The sequence below is a fragment of the Procambarus clarkii genome, chromosome 44, assembly GCF_040958095.1.
Source record: "Procambarus clarkii isolate CNS0578487 chromosome 44, FALCON_Pclarkii_2.0, whole genome shotgun sequence".
Classification (NCBI taxonomy): domain Eukaryota; kingdom Metazoa; phylum Arthropoda; class Malacostraca; order Decapoda; family Cambaridae; genus Procambarus; species Procambarus clarkii.
In genome coordinates, this window is record NC_091193.1 from 19,656,859 (window position 1) to 19,674,246 (window position 17,388).

Sequence of the window (17,388 nt, forward strand, 5' to 3'; positions counted from 1 at the left end):
GAAAACCCCCCCTGTGGTTGGGGGTTTTCCTTATCTGCCATCGACTGGGGTTAGGCACCCAGAAAGGTAGGCATAACAAAACAAACCCCACATGGTAAGAAAATTGCAACCGAAAACCTAACAGAGAGGTAGAATGCCCTCCAATTATAAGGAAACAAGCAAACGTCACACCTTGTAATTGTGCTGCTCTTCCGCACAGTCCTAGAGGGGAGGGGAGCGGCGCGACTGCAAGGTGTGATGTTTGCTTGTTTCCCTGAGATTGGAGGGAGTTCTGCCTCTCTGTCTGGTTTTCAATTGCAATTTTCTTACCATGTGGGGTTTTTGTTATGCCTATCTTTTTGGGTGCCTAACCCCGGTCAATGGCATATTAGGAAAACCCCCAACCGCAGGGAGGTTTTCAGGGCCATTGCTCCCTGTGCCTCTCTGAGGAGGCCAGGTTCTGGCTCGTGGTCCTCAGTAGGCTGAACTCCATTGACTAATGCCCTAGTCTAATGATTTGCATATTAGCCTGATAGCTCCAGGGAGCCTCTGGGGCTCACCCAGAAAATGGTGTTTCATTACATTCAACACTGGTTTTTTCTTAGTGCCCTGTGGACACAGATGAGTCTGGACTTAGGTCTGGTCATGGACGGTACCAAACCTTCACTAGTCGGGCTGGAATGATTGCACGGAAAGATGAGTTTCCAGATGGTGTACACATTCTTGTCTTGTCCCTACCTGATGATGAACCTTGTACACTAAATATTGCATGTAAGTTTTCTGAGTTACTCCAAATAGCACTGGATTATCTTATTTATGTTTTAACTCTTAAATGATAATTATAGATATCTTTGGGGAGTTTGGACCTCATTAGCTTCTGGTCAGGATAGGGGTTCTGTCTCACCAGTTTCTAGGGCAGTAGCATTGTCTTTTGGTTTCAGCTTCACCCCTATTTCGGTGGCATTCTTTTTCATTTCTGAAATTGGCTGCTCATCAGGCTACTGTATTTTATACTTTCGTGGTTCACCCCTTTAACAGCACCTTCTCCCATGTCTGGTCTCATGATGTTGAACATTTCAAGTTGTTTCCTGGGGCCTTTGGTGGCTACCTTGTGGCTCCCTAGTGGTGATGCCAAGGATAAACATCCTCATGGCCCAATCTGACCAGGCCTCCTGGTTGGTGGTTTGGTCTAGGTATAGCTGTCTCTTCTACTTCGCAGGGTTATCGCAGAGTGGTTGAATACTGGGGTGGTTGAATTGATTTTCTCCTTGTGTAGGGTGTCCCATCTGTTCCTGGTTTCCAAGAGGGACTCACCGAATATTTGGTTCCTTCTCATTCTCTTGGGTTTGGACAGCTTCATTCCGTATCTTTTCTTCCATTTGACCACCTTCAGTAAGGTCTGCATGGTTTAGCAGGTGGATGGATGCTTGGATACTGTCTCTGGTACTTAAGAATGCTTACTGGCACTTTCTTTTTCACCAGAGTACAGGGACTGGCTAGGGTTTTGCGTGGGGCATTTTTGTTGTGGTTTCAGGGTAATTCTCTTCTATTTGTATCTGGTGCCCAGGATGCTTTTCAGGATGCAAGTCATGGTCTTTCATCTTCATCTTTTAAGGACATGCAACTTGGTCTACATTGATGACAGACTGTCTGCATGTCTACATGCCAGGAATCTGCAGCCAGATTCACGAAGCAGTTATGCAAGTAATTACGAACGTATACGTCTTTCCTCAATCTTTGATGACTTTGGCTACATTTAACAAACAGTTTACAAGCATGAAAAGTTTCCAATCAACTGTTGATATTGTTATAAACAGTCTTCTGGAGCTTCGGAACTCATTAAGTGTTTAATAATTGTAAACAAGGCCGCTGAAGATTGAAAAAAGATGTACAGGTTCATAAGTGCTTGCGTAACTGCTTCGTGAATCTGGCCCCTGGTTTTTTCCCAGTTGTCGAGATTTGGATTCCTTATTAATTGGGGTAAGTCCCAGTTACCCCAATTAATAAGGTCTGGACAGGCTTGAACTTTGCATCGCAAGTCTGGACTTTGCTATGCCTCATCTGGAATTCTCAGTTAGTGTTCCTGTCTTTGCCTTTGAAGGCTTGGCATTCTTTGCCTGTTTAGTGTTGGAGTGTGTTAAAATTTCCTAGTGGTGGCCTAAGAGGTTGTATGCAGCCTGAATCTTGCCTATGTGGTTTACTGAATGTTGCTGTGGGTGTTGTATGGTTTCTCCAAGGCTGGCCATTTTCAGGATCATTGGGTTTGGACCTTGTTTGCTCTTCAGTGGCTTCTTTGTCACCACTTTTTTCTTCAGGTTTCTTGGGGTTCAGTTCTATGGTGCCTTCCTCCTCTTGTGCTTGGCCTGTTTATGTATGCCTCAGATCTGGGCTGGGGTTCTGTGACCATCACTCACCAAGCATCTCAGGACCATTGGTTTGGTCCTATTTGTTGAGTTCATAGTACAGTTTGCAAGTTGGCTGTAGCTTGGTTTGCTCTTTAGCTTCTTCGTCTCCTGCTGGGCTCCATGATCCAGCTTCACTCTTGCTCATCTACAATTTGTTGTCAGACTATGGGGCATTTGCATTGGTCTCTTCCATTATGGAGCTGGATTCTGCATTTACTGTTGCTTTTTTCTCATTTCTCTAGGTTTGGCTCTTGACACAGTTTACGTGTGTGGGAACCTTTAATTCTAAATCTGTAATATTAACTTGAAATACATACTGTATACAAAATAGAAGTGTATAAAAAGTACAGGACTATGTAATTTGTAAATTTAATAGGACTATGTAAATTTAAATTGGGGAAAAAATAATTTAATAGGGGCTTAGCTGAAGTAGATGAAGTCAGAACATTCTGCAGTATCCCAAGCCTCTAGTAGGATGAGCAAGGGGTTATTAGCAAAGGCTAATGTCTGCAAAGCAGTCCCACATTAACACAATTTATCATATATTTGCAATAATGAAATATTAACGCAGCAAGGCACTAGCTCTTTGATTTTACTTTCCTAGCTTGACCAAATTTAGCTACCAATGATTACTTAATCTATAAATATATCATTAACCAAGACTTAGTTAACATAGCTAGTTAAATTCAATGTAACAATTAATTACACTGTAATACTGTAACAATAAGTATTTTATTATTAACACTATTATTATTTATTTATTATTAACTGATGGTGGGCACTTTGTCCCTTGTCCTAGCCACTCCAACCTGTCTTCCTAATAGAGCATCTCATTTTGATGCATACTCTACCTAAGGCCAAAAATGGTCATACTAGAAAATGGAATTGGCTCGCAAAATTGACATACTAATCCAGTTTGTTATAGGTCCTCTGGTAAGTTAGGATAGGTTGCTTTAGTACGACAGTTTCTTGACATAGAGAAACCTTAGAAGAACAGGCTGCACCACTATTTAGCTAATTTTTATTTATAATTCATTGTGTCAGGGGACAGGAAGTCAGAGTGTATTTGTACATGTTTTGGTTTTTATCGAGTTCCCCACCCAATCTTATCTTGAGGTTATCTTGAGATGATTTCGGGGGCTTAGTGTCCCCCGCGGCTCGGTCCTTGACCAGGCCTCCACCCCAATGAAGCAGCCCATGACAGCTGACTAACTCCCAGGTACCTATTTACTGCTAGGTAACAGGGGCATCAGGGTGAAAGAAACACTGCCCATTGTTTCTCGCCGGCGCCCGGGATTGAACCTGGGACCACAGGATCATGCGTCCAGTGTTCTGTCTGCCCAGCACCGGCTCCAAGGCCAAATTACTGACCCCGCCCAGGATGCAATCCCACAACAAGCTGACTAACTCCTGAGTACCTACTCACTGCTAGGTGAACAAAGGCATAAGGTAAAAGGAAATGTGCCCAACCATTTCTGTCCCGCCCGGGATTCGAACCCGGAATTCTTGATTGTGCTTGAGAATGAATTCGACTGTACTAGCGGGACCAGCTTGAAGTACAGTACATAAATTTTGGGTTTTGCATCAATTTGGGGTTAATCACTATAGTATCTCCTGTCTTGTGTTTTATATGTAGCAGATAGTTAATGCTACACAGCTTTAATAAATGTGCCATGAAATCGACATAGTTGCATGATTGACAACAGAAAATACTGTACATCTTCAAGAGAAAAATTAATCTGTTTAACAGTCAACCTGCTGAAGCTGTCAAAGCAAGATTAGTGCTAAATTTTAAATTGCAGCTATAAACCTTGATAAACTAAATGGGAAGGCTTTTAATAAACATCAGGCTTAATTCCTTTACATGGTTACTATTTATGGTGGCTTTTATGTAAAAGGTGAACATGAATCATGGAAAGGTGGGCCATCAGGGATGTGCAAAATCAAATACAGTAATGGCATAGAGTGATTTATTGACTGTAGTTAAAGAGGTTTGAAGTATGAAAATGATTTGATAATGGTGTGTATACGAAAACTATAGTCAATGTTTAGGTTTAGTGGACGGCTGACAGCACCACAATTTTCCTTCTCTCTTACTAAAGAAAACATGAATATCTGGATTTAAATAATGCAATTGTAGACAATACTTTGGTCCCAAGATGTCACCTGCTTGCTACACACTCACTCAGTTATTAAGCATTATCTATTTAGCATGAAGGAGTCCTAACATGTGTTTACCATTTTTGAATCGTTGATGTGTACTGTTTGATGCTGTAAATGGATAAAACTATAATCCAAGAGATAGAGACTAGTTTAATTACACTCCTAGTTTAATGTTAGTAATATGCAGGCATCATTTAATGAAGTGATATGGTAATCTCAATGATTTATCTTAAACAAATGTTCAGTACAGTATTTTTCTCTGTAATCATAAAATCTTTGATTCATTGCAGCTAGGTCCAACCATACCAGCCGCCAGAAGACAGTTGTACTGCAAGTGTATGATCATGCTACAATATGGTCAACATGGCACATCTTTCTCTTAACAGCTGCATTTGTGGCAATATGTATATTTGTCTTCGCAAAAGTAGTGTTGATTATAATTGAGAGGTATGTACAGTATTAATATTGATTGTATATTTTCTTGAAATGTCATAATTTTCACCATTAATGAACACAATTCATAGTACAGTAATTGTCACTGCTTGTGTACAAAAAAAAATTATTGGGCACACCTAGTCTCCTGCAGACAATTGCTGCAATGAGGCTCCCGCCACTTGAGGGTGGAGGGAGCATTTTAAGGGTTAACCCTTAAACCGCACACATTGTATATATACAATTTGAGTAACTGTCACCAAACCATGCATATTGTATATATACAATTGTGGGTGCTGCACACGATTTAAATGTCCCGCGGGGTAAAGGGGGCACCCTATACACCAGCCATGGGTGATTGTAAACAGGCACCATCTTGGAAAAAAATTCAGAGTAAGCTACCATTGTGAGGGGGGCCTCAATTACCCAAGAGACACACCATGGCAGGCGCTTCACATTCCAGCAGCCGACTGCACTCAGTACAGCACGCCTCCCAGTCATTGACTGAGGAAGAAATTCATACTGAATTGTTCCAGCTGGGTGAGGAACCTGATATCGATGACTCCGACATAGATCAAGACTACACACAACCCTCAGATGTGGATACGACCGACAGTGAGAGCGAACATGTGGTTGCCATGAGGGTTGCGCCTATCTTTCTCCAGTGCCACCTCACCCACACTCCACACCAATTCGCCCCCACCACACAGTTCAAGTGGTACTGTGCAACTTTATGATGTTTTGGGTAACGAGTCTGAGGAAGGTGACTCATTTTCTGGTTTTAGTGATTTAAAATCAGAGAATAGCTTTACCACGCCTGTTGCTAGTGCCAATGGGGTGCATGGTGTTACCAAGCGATGTTTTGTTGCGTCAGCAGCATCTCGCCCAGCCTGCATGGTACCACATTGAGACAATGAGGAACCAAGCCCCTCATCTTCAAGTAATTTTTCCTCATCGTCTGTACCCTACTGTGCGTAGACAGGCTTCTGCTTCTGGTCCACGGATTCCTCGCTGTAGTGCCAGGTGACATGTGAGATGGGATGTGAAAAAAATAAGAAGACTGCCTTCTGAAGGATAGGAGCATACAGGGTATGTAGGGTCAACCATACAGAAATACAGAAGCAGCAGAAACCAAAACCCCAGCCAGAGGAGCCTCCGAGAGTCAATCAGAACGAAGTTACAGGAGGCTCAAGAAATGTAGGACAGAAGCCAAATGTAAGTGGGCACGAAGGTTGTCTGCAATCATAGCAGCCAACAGCCAGGGGACTTGAGCATGAAGTTGCAACATCACAAGGACAGGAGTGAAGAGGCATGCATGGAGGGACTCAAAAGAACATCCAGAACACCTACAACACAGTAGACACTTCTCGTTGCTCAAGTGTGCGGGTATGACAGAAACTGTGCCAACCCCCAAGTGAAAACAAAGGACAGTCTGCCAGCCAGGATAACTCCAGAACCTCATAATGCACGAAATTATGGGTGGAACAATTGAACTTTAAGAAAACCATCTTCCAACTGGGCACACTACCTAGACGTCTGCAACACAGAACCTCAAATGCAAAGCAGTCGCCATCTGATACCTCTGAACATCAAAAGAAGGGCGAGTAAGAAGAGTCACATGTTGGGAACAAGTCCCCACATGACTTAGGGTCGAAGGTGTCACCGACCCATCAGGTAGCATGTAGGCAGAATGTATGAACATTGCCCGGTGACACTGACGATGAACAACCCACAAATTTGTAGATAGCAAGAGCAGGGCACGAAATAGGTACCCATAGTACAACCGAACCTGCAAGGGTTTTCCAGGGCCTGAAGGGTGAGTGCTCCCTGCAGAAAGCCCAAGCACTAGGAACGTTATGCCTGTAACCCGTGTATACTTGTACAGGCACTCTGGCTATCCGAAGTCAATGGAAAAGTCCAGGGAGTAATGAGGAGGGGGGTGGGGGGGTGGTTAACCGCAGCAAACCCTAAGTGAAACCTAATAAGGTAAAGCAGAAAAGGACAAAAACATGAAAAAACATGAAAACTGACAGAAATTAAAATCCGGGACTTTCTAGGACCCAACTGGAAGAACGAGCAACTAGGGAGAATTGTAGCACCAAAAAGACATGTAAGCTAGAGGTCCACCATGGCATGCCAGGTGGTCACACGAACCACTGTGCACCTCACCAGCAATATACACTATTGACCCGAGGAAAAACAGTAAAAAACAACCAGCTTATCTGAAGTGCGAGGGGCCACCACAAGCAAGAAGACCCACATGGGTGTGTATCCTGAACACCAGGGAAGAGAACCCTGACTGTGCAAGGGCAGCACTTAATGAACACACATGGGGAGGAAACCCTGAGCACATTCAGCTAATGATCACATTCAGCACATGATCCTGGATCATGCTGCACAAACATGCAAAAGAACAGCCACAAAGGCAAACACCACTTAGCTAAAGAGAGGACTCTGGAGTCAGAGCTAGATGAGAGGGCAACCAGCACTGTGCTACATCAGCATAAGAACTGGTGGTGATGCAGCTGGCTGACCCGATCTGCCTCCCTCCTCCCCTCAAGTGGTTGGGAATTAGCTCATGCAAGTTTCACAAATTTTAGATTGTTTGTTTACATTGTTGGGGGAGTTCTTTTGGCAGTTTTGAGGCTGGTTTCTAACCAAGCAGTAATCTGTTTTGTTTTGCTGACTTTCTGGGTGCCTTCCCTTAGTGGTGACATACATAAATAATCTTAAATAAAAGGTTTTCATAGTGCCACTGCTCCCGGTGCCTCTTTGAGGGGGGCCAAGTTCTAGCTCGTGGTTCCTTGTAGGCCAATAAAAACCGTGCGACTGATGGCACCTAGTAGTATGGCACTGTGTTAATGTAGTAGCTTCAGGGAACCACAAGGGGCTCCCACATAAAAAGCCAACCAAACCCTAGGAATAATCAAGCAAATATTTGATTTAATCTCTAGTTAGCCCTCATTTGTACTATTGTGCCCAAGCATGGAGACCTAATCTTCAGAAGGACATATCTGCTTTGGAGAAAGTTCAACACCAGACAACAAAAATCATCCCAGAACTAAGTCAACTCTCAAACCAGGAAGAGTTGAGGGCTGCAGTGCTAACAACACCGCACACCAGACATGACAGGACAGAAATCATTGAAACTTTTAAAATACTGAACAGTTTAAAGAACATTGGTCCAGACGAATTCTTTTAAAGGTCAGATGTAACACAAAGAAGGAGCAACAGCTTCAAATTTAACAAGCCACAATGTAAGACAGGAAACTTATGTTTTTTCACCCATAGGGTTATAAACCCATGAAACCACCTACCCACTGTGGTATTCTGATGACAAAATATATATTACCCCAAAATGTACCATCACAGTCCAGTGAAAAACAAGCATCACGAAATCATCAATTTGTAGTAAACCTGAATTTCGAGTCAGTGAGGTGCAGAATGGTAAAGTTTAACACTGTGTAGTTGGGTGGGGCTTAGAAAACTTTGCAGTAGGCTGCCGTGTATAATGACACCCTCCCTATAGGATTCCCTATAAGAATAGCCACATGCACCTTATGATGTGTTTGTCATGATTTCTTTATGAACCTATGGATATTTGTTGTTACTTATAAAGTGGATATTGTATATACAGTATTTTAAACTCCATCACCGAGTAGCTAAAGAAAAATGAAATAATGACTAATAATGACTCTACATATTATATCATCCACTGGAAATCCATGGAAAAATGTGTTTTTTATTAAATAATTATTTTTTCTTTGACCATTTGATAGAACACATTACATGTAAAAAAAAATCAAAATAAACAACTGAGTACAATGAAATGTGTCCTCTAGTTGACACCTGAGGAGCTCCCGGAACTCCTACCACAGGCTCGCTAGAGACACAAGGGACACTAGGTTTTTATTATTTTTTTCTACCACTGGATACAAGAATCTTTACAAAGCATCCTGGCCCCCACCTTGTGGTGGAGGTCACGCATGGAGATTAATATCAATCCATTACTGTGGTAAATCACCCACAAAATTTTTTAAATGACACAAAACACTGGACCTACCGGTGAGCAATGTCTAGCAACACATGAATCTAGTAAGGTACTTAACTGCTTCCACCCAAGAATGTTGTGTTGATGGTAACCCAGTTCTCAGATATACAGCTATATATCTGTATAGATATATAGCTGTATATATATATATCTTTATATCTGAGACTTATCCACACTGATTGTATTATTATTCTATACTCATACAATATAACTCTAAAATTCATTTCACATTTTGAAACTTTTATACAAAATGTTTGCCCAGAAAATTCTGAATATGCATAATACAATACCATGCAAATCATAGGCTGCCTGTATTTAGTACCTACAGATCTAATATACAAATGGCTGAGAACTGATTCATGCCCAGGATGAAAATTGGCTCAGCTTGACAGTAACAATATCAGCCGCTGAAATGCTAAGTGGCTTGCATTGTTGGAATGACACTTTGTCCTGATACTTTATCCTGACCCCTGTCCAGATATCTTGTCCTGACCCATGACCTAACATTATGTCCTGACCTATGACCTAACATTATGTCCTGACCTATGACCTAACATTATGTCCTGATCCATGACCTAACATTATGTCCTGACCACCTTCCTGATAATTTTTCTTGATCTCTGTCCTGATACTTTGTCTTCACCCCTGTCCTGATAATTTTTCTTGACCCTTGTGCTAATATTATCTCCTGACTCTTGGTACATTTGAAAATACATATTCATTTCCATTTTGTGCTTTGCAGACAGTTGAGCCCAATATTAGCCTGTAGAATACAGTATTATAATTTTTTATTATAAATCCTTTAATATTTGTATTTTTTTGTTTTTAGAAGTTTGGTACCTAAAAGCAGTGTTGACAGTGATGATGAGAGACAGCTAGTAGAAGGAATGGAATCTGGCAGTACAAGTGGTGTCAGCAGAAATCGATATGAAGTAGAAGTAGGAGGTGCGGCTATTTTGTGTGGAGTTGAAAATCAGGTGAGATTTAAAAATAATATATAGATTGTGTGTATAATTACCTTACTGAAATTACAGGATGAGAGCTACGCTCACTTTGTCCTGTCTTCTCGGCACTGTCATATAACGCTTTGAAAGTACTGATGGTTTTGGCCTCTATCGCCTTCTCGCTTAACTTGTTCAAATCTTCTATCACTCTGTTTACAAAAGTGAACTTTCTGATGTTTTTTTCTACAGTTTTGTTTAGTTACCTTAAATCTATGATCTCTTGTTCTTGATGTTCCAGGTCTCAAGAATTCTTCTGTGTCAATTTTGACAATTTCAGTTACTGTTTTGTATGTAGTGATCATATCGTCTCTTTTTTTTCTGTCTTCTAGATTTGGTATATTAATACCTCTGACCTCTCTTTGTAGCTCTTGTCTTTCAGTTCTGGGAGCCATTTTGTTGTATGTCTTTGCACCTTTTCCAGTTTGTTGAAGTGCTTCTTAAGATATGAGCACCATACAACCGCTGCATATTCCAGCTTTGGTCTAACAAAAGTCGTGAACAATTTCTTTAGTATTTCGCTATCAATGTATTTAAAAGCAATTCTGAAGTTAGAAAGTGTAACATAGGCTCCTCGCACAATGTTCTTTATGTGGTCCTCAAGTAATAGTCTTCTATCTAGAACCACCCCTAGATCTCTTTCTTTATCAGAATTCTTTAAAGATTTCTCACAAAATTTATAGGTTGTGTGGGGTCTATGTTCTCCTATTCCACATTCCATAACATGGCATTTATTCACATTATATTCTATTTGCTAAGTGGTGTTCCATATACTTATTTTGTCCAGGTCTTCTTGAAGGGCATGACAATCATCTAAGTTTATCTTTCCTATTATCTTGGCATCATCAGCAAACATGTTCATTTGTTTATTAAATATGACTGTATTCCATCTGGTAGATCGTTTATGTAGACAATGAACATTACTGGTTCAAGAACTGAACCCTGTGATATTCCACTTGTGACATTTCTCCAGTCCGATACATTGCTTCTGATTACTGCCCTCATTTTTCTATTAGAATTTATCTTTCACAGACGGATTTAAGCTTAACGTGATTCAATCTGCACTATTTGCCCTTTGCATAAACTGTATTGCAACCTCATTACCTTTACTGGTCAGTTACTCTAATGATCACTTAGAAGAATCATGTTGAAGGTACTCACACAGTCTATTGCATCTAGTTTACCTTATCACAATTTCTTCTGTATTTTTGTCAGTTCACTATTATTTCCCAAAATATATTGCATTGCAGAATTCCTGGTCACTTGCAGATTATTTTATGAACTTTCGAGTTAACTTGATGCTGCTAGAGGAATTAGATGATGATAGTATAGTACTGTATAGATATTTTTGCCCAATAACTTTATGCAACATCTCCGAATTGAGCAGGAGTCCTGGCATGGAATGATTTGCATGGTGGTGCATTGCTAAATCCACCTATCAGGTCTTTTTCTACTGTTTCCACCAATCAGGAAACTTTGTTCAACTGCGTGGGTACATTATAGCTTTCCGATAGGTCGTCAGAGGTGACATGGGCCTGATGATGTCATGGCTACATCACAGCCATGTCATGACTGGGGCAATATACCACATTCAACAGCTAGCTTGAGATAGCAAGTGAACCTTTCTCTATATCTGTAGATGCTAATGCAGCATATCTCTTTGCTGGAACAACCTACACTGTACCTTTCATTATCATCATACTCCCTCTCTTCCCATTTTCCTCACTGCTCCCCTCTAACTTTTCTCCCCCAAGATCTCCCTGCTCTTCCCTCTCACCCCCTCTCTTCTACTCTCCTCTCTCCACCATTTCTCTCATTCTCCCCCTCACCCCTCTTTCCCACATCTTTCCAATCTCGAACTGACAGATATTTCTGTCCATATATATATAAGGGGTACTTGGCTGTACCTGGGTCTGTTTTCCCCTTTCTCCACTCTTTCCCCCTCTTCACCCCATCTCCCATTCCCCTCTCATCTCCTATCCCCTTGGTATGCCCCTTCTTCTCTCCCCTTGTCCTCCTCCTCTCTGCATCTCCTTTCCCTCCCCTTCTCCACACTGAAATAACTCTATGGGAAACAAGCAATATTTCAGATGCCATGAAAATCACATGGGAGGGTCTCTATAAATGTCAGTATTTCTTAAAGTATTTCACTTGAGCCAACCCCGACTGGCCTATGAGACTCCCCTACCCCACATGCTTCATATGTGAAAGTTGGGTAAGGCTATCCCTAAGCATCTGGCCTTCAACTTTGGACAGACAAGAAACAAACAAGCAAGCAGGCATTCTCTCTTATATAGATTGCTAAACTTTCTTCACATATTCGCAAGTTTCAAATATTCATTATTGGAAAAAAATACGGCAGAATTTGCTTTTAGGTCACTGAACAGGTGACGGTGCAGAACAATCTTCACGCATAACCTGATTTTGAGAATTGGAGAGACTACACATTCTACACCGATGCTGTAAGGGCATGAGCTGGTAAGCTGTACTCTGAGAGTACGAACTCACAAAACCTGTCCTTAATTTCTTAGTTACAGTACAGGTACGTTACCTTAAACCAGGGATGTAGAACCAATATGTATTTATAAACACTTCAAACACAAGAATGACCACATGGGGCCATTACCATATTTTTACATTGGCGGGACTCAAAAAACAATCAAAGTGCGTGCCTTACATTTATTTAAACACAGGAAATGGGATAATACACTAACTAGGAATAGTCTCTCTCACCAGATTAATGATTATAGTTACAGTTACTCAGATATAAATGGAGGTCAATAATCTCACACTGTGAGGTGGGTACCTCACAAGCAAACACCACGCAACCTGTGTGTGTGTGTGTGTGTGTGTGTAGTCTCAGCCCTCTCACTCTCGTGGAGTGCGGGGACGCTCCTTGCGAAGGCAACATTTCGTGCAAGATGGTGGGTCACACCTGTGGGGTTCACCAGGTGAGAAATCAATCATTAGGAGTCTTTACAGCACTCCTAACAGGGGACAAGCATACAGCTTAAGTAGATGACATTATGATGGAATAACAGCAGGCAAGGTCCATAGCATTAACAAAGCTATGTGCCCACACATCTTGAATTTTCATGAATGGTCTGCCAGCAACAGGTGCACACCGACTTTGTTGACAAAGTTACCGCCACAGCCCTGGCAACCAGTGGCGGAAGGCAAGATGACCACCCAGCCGCTGTGGGCGGCGAGGCAGCCTGGATACATGTCCAGGCACATCAACTGAGACCTAGCAAGTGTGGAACACCTAATGGATTCAAAAAGCCAAAGACTGCACACAACATATGTGGGGATGACATCGACTGGTGCGGGCAGACAGCTTCAACAGTTGTGTCCAGAAAGCAGACGACATGTAGAAAGAGTAACAACCGTGGACATTAGCAGTAGCCTAGAAACAGCTTAAATGCAAAAGTGGATAACAGCTACACAGCTGTAGGTAGACAGCTCCAACAGGTGTAGGCAGACAGCTCCAACAGGTGTAGGCAGACAGCTCCAACAGGTGTTGACAGACAGCTCCAATAGGTGTGGGCAGAGCTAGTTCTGGAACAGGTGTGAGCAGACAGCTTAAAAGGTGTAGGCCAACAGCTTGGTTCAGAAACAGGTGTGGATAACAACAAACAGGCACAGCCTCTGCAGATGTGGATAACAGCATACACAGGAACAACAGGTGTGGGATTTCACCAGATAGCAACCTCAGTAAATGTGGAGACAACATAAACAGGTGTAGGCCACCACAGGGGATGGATAGCCTAGAGCGAGGCTAGCATGCCCAGGAGCGATGCCACTGGTTGGGTGTATGTGAACTCACATGGCTTCCGCCAAGATGGACGAGTAGGCTTACATGTCCGCCATTTTGAAACAGAACTTCGTCATCTTGTAAGTGAGCACATTGTCCTGCAGTACATGACTCCTCAGCGTGTGTAAATAAATGATAATAATGCATTATGACTTGTCAGTGTCCCGAAAACAAAAATAATTGCACCAGAATTAACACTGCCAAATTTACGTATCCTGAAAATTAGGTTATAGCGCCACCAAATTCAGTTAATTAAATACTGCAAAGTGAACAAGGCATAACCCAGTCTAGTTTTAATATTTACTTTAAAATGGCTCATATGCTCAACGGCTAGTAATTTACAACAATAAAAGTAAAATAATGGTAGCTTATGGCACGAGCAGGTAAGGCTTGCATGGGTTTACCGGAACTAAAGTTCTTTTGATCCCCAAGCAGCCGTATAAGGGCTGCATACTTGTAAGCCATTCAAAATAATCCTGTGTTGTTCAATAAAACCCTGTTGTGAAATTGTTCCCCAATGTTTATTTCTTGTCCCATGTAGAATAAGATTTCTTGCTTTGACCTGTGCTCAAGACTTGTGCTGGCAAATATATAGAATCTAGATAGTCTTCCCATTGTTTATAAAAAAGTAAGAACGGGTTTGTTAATTGTACTCTAGGGTACAGCTTCCACTCTCAAGCCTTACAATGCTGAATAATTACAAATCCTATTGCTGGGGCCTAGACTTTTATCATTCATTCACATATGTACAGTGAAACATGTATCATTTATCCACATAGCATACATAATATGCACAAATTTATATCATTATTCTAAGACAATTTTATGAAAAAAAAAAAATACAACTTTTTGTTGTTTTTACTTTGCAGAATTTTACCAGCAGCCACACAGGTTCAGGGACAAGCTTTGATGGTGCAAGATTTGATACAAGAGAAGAAATTGGAGCAGTCGGAATAGGAGAAATTAATGCCACAAGAGAGGAACCTAGAATGGGAGTAAGACAATCAATTTATGCCCCAGAAGAAAATGGAATAGGTAGTGCTCTTATTTTGGTCTCATTTAGTCACTCTAGAGGTAATAAAATAATAATTAATAATTTATTTTGGAAGGGACAGGCAGCATGTATATGTGTATATGTTACACTTGTATCAAGGTTCCCCCAAGGTTGAATTACCGACCACCTCAGGATGCAACTCCACAACAGCTGACTTAACTCTTGGGTACCTATTTACTGTTAGGTGAACAGAGGCATTCAATGATAGGAAATGTGTGGAGTCTCTGTTGAACTTGTAGGTCTAGAAAGTGTTTTTCTAGAACTAATTTGTAAAAAGCCAGTGTTGAATATAATGAAATGCCCTTTTCTGGGGGTAGTATCGGAGGCTCCCTGAAGCTAACTGAACTTTATTAGTTTGGTCTTTATTAGTTTGGGGTCATCAGTCACTGGAATTCTGAGCCTACCGGTAATCACAAGCCAGAACCTGGTCCCCTCAGAGAGGCGCAGGGAGGATGGCATATGACCACTTTACATTTAAAGTATAGGTACCCTGTATTGTCATATTCTGCCATCAACTGGGACAGTAGCCCAGAAAGATAGGTGAACTAAAACAAGAAACTAGCTGGTAAAATACAACTTACAGCCTGAAAGAGCAAAGAAACTCCCTTGCAAGAAAATAAACAAGCCAAAACAAGCAAGCAAGCTAATATTCCTGCTTGTTAGCCAAAACCCCCACCCCACCCCACCCTCCCTGTATGGGGAAAGAGGAGCCAGCTCAGGCTTCTCTATCCCTCCAGGACAAAGTTTGATAAAACCGCTGACAGAAGTGAGGGAGGGAGTCAGGGAGCCTCTGGAGCTACCCCCAGAAAATGGCATTTTATTACATTCAACACTGGCTTTCTGGGGGGGAGCCCCATCGGCTCCTTGAAGCTAACTACTTACAGAGAAGGAAAAGAGGGACTTACCCGAGAGGTGGCAGCACTGCAAGTAGAATTGCAAAGAAAGAACCGGCAGCCACGACAGACGCCTCAAAGCAACACAAGGCCAGACAAACCCTAGAAATATCCGACATCCAGGACCCTGTTTGACCTCCAAAACCCCCATGCTTTAATACCAACCCAAGACATGTTACCAAACACTGCAGTGAGCAGCAAGTACTGCCTCACATCATGGGCACAAGGGTAGACCGCAGGCTGGCTGGATTGTATGACACTGTGGACAACCTATTACACACGAGCTCTGGAACAGCGAACCAAGGAAACCGGATCCACCCTGAGAGCATCCACCTGCACAAGACCGGTGGCCCGCAGGTAGCGGCGCAAAGCCGTCACCGGACACAACACGTGATGCACCCCCGGCCTAACCAACCTAGACCCCACCACGAGGACTTCTGGAAGCCTGCCATCTCAATCTTCACCTGAAAAGAAGGAGAGGGCTGCAACCAAAGAAAACGACCCCAGGACCAAAATAACAGAATCCCGGCATTGGAGGAGAGCAGGAAGCTCTCCAACCCTATCCTCAGAAGCCAAGGCCAACAAACAGTAGGCCTTACGAAAGCAATCACTTACCGAAAGAGCCACCACGAAATGAGAAAAAGAAAGAAAAGAAAGAACCCGGTCCAAAGACAAGGAAGGCGCAGGCGGTGCATGAGCATGCCGGTGGTGAAAAACACATGAAAACTTGCAGAACAGAGCGGAAGTAACATCCACCTTGAACGCAAGCCGGAGTGACTCTGCCAACGGCACACGAGAGCAAGCAACAATATTCGGTATGAGATGCTGGTTCAGAAAAGACAAGAAAGAAAGGACAATGCAACCCTGTTGAAACAGCCGAAAACCTTGGAAGGGAAAGGAACTGACATAAAGACCAAAAGATACTTCATACTGTCACCGAGAAGATCACAGGTGGGACACCATCAAAGAAACCACCTAATCACCATAAAAATGCTGATACACCCTTCATCAGAAAGACCAGGCGCGAAGTCCGGAGCAGTAAAGCAAACCAGCAAGGGACCTCACAGGCGTGAACTGCTGACAGAGGCAGAGCCACAGAAAAACGCATGGGTTCAGACACTGAGCAAGCAGCACCTGAAACAAAGCCGGGCTGGGCCGGCCACCATGGAGCCAGGATAAGAACCCTTCCCTGAAAGAATTTGAAATGAGCCAGGACCTGGAGCAACAGCTGTACAGGGGGAAAGAGGTATAGAAACCCCTACCTCGACCAGTCCTGCCGAAAACGTTTACCCAACAGCCTCGCAGTCAGGGAACAGCACCACAGACAGAGGAAGGCGCCAAGCCCATATTGACACAGTGGACCTTCTGGGTGACTGTACATCTGGCAAAGCCTCCTGAAGGACACAGAATCGATCATCCACATTGTGGAAGGGGAAGGAACAGGATAGGCCGGCAGCCAGAACGCAGGACATTGCCTGAACTTGAACAGCGCGTAGAGCTAAACCCCGAGAACTCAGCAGAAGAGCTACTCAAAGCAAGCAGCTCGAAGTACTATGAGCACCTGACCAACACCCACACAAACAGCGGGCACAACCA

At 42.6% G+C, this 17,388-nt stretch overlaps 1 protein-coding gene across 2 annotated transcripts in view; it reads left to right on the plus strand.

Moving 5' to 3' along the window:
* Window positions 1-17,388, plus strand: part of LOC123745144 (SID1 transmembrane family member 1) — a 70,840-nt gene that overhangs the window by 18,605 nt on the left and 34,847 nt on the right. For both annotated transcript variants that reach the window (XM_069300746.1, XM_069300747.1), the window contains exons 6-9: window positions 585-750; window positions 4,838-4,994; window positions 9,860-10,007; window positions 14,715-14,880. In XM_069300746.1, coding sequence (XP_069156847.1) covers window positions 585-750; window positions 4,838-4,994; window positions 9,860-10,007; window positions 14,715-14,880 — 637 coding nt within the window. The remainder of the gene's footprint in view (window positions 1-584; window positions 751-4,837; window positions 4,995-9,859; window positions 10,008-14,714; window positions 14,881-17,388) is intronic.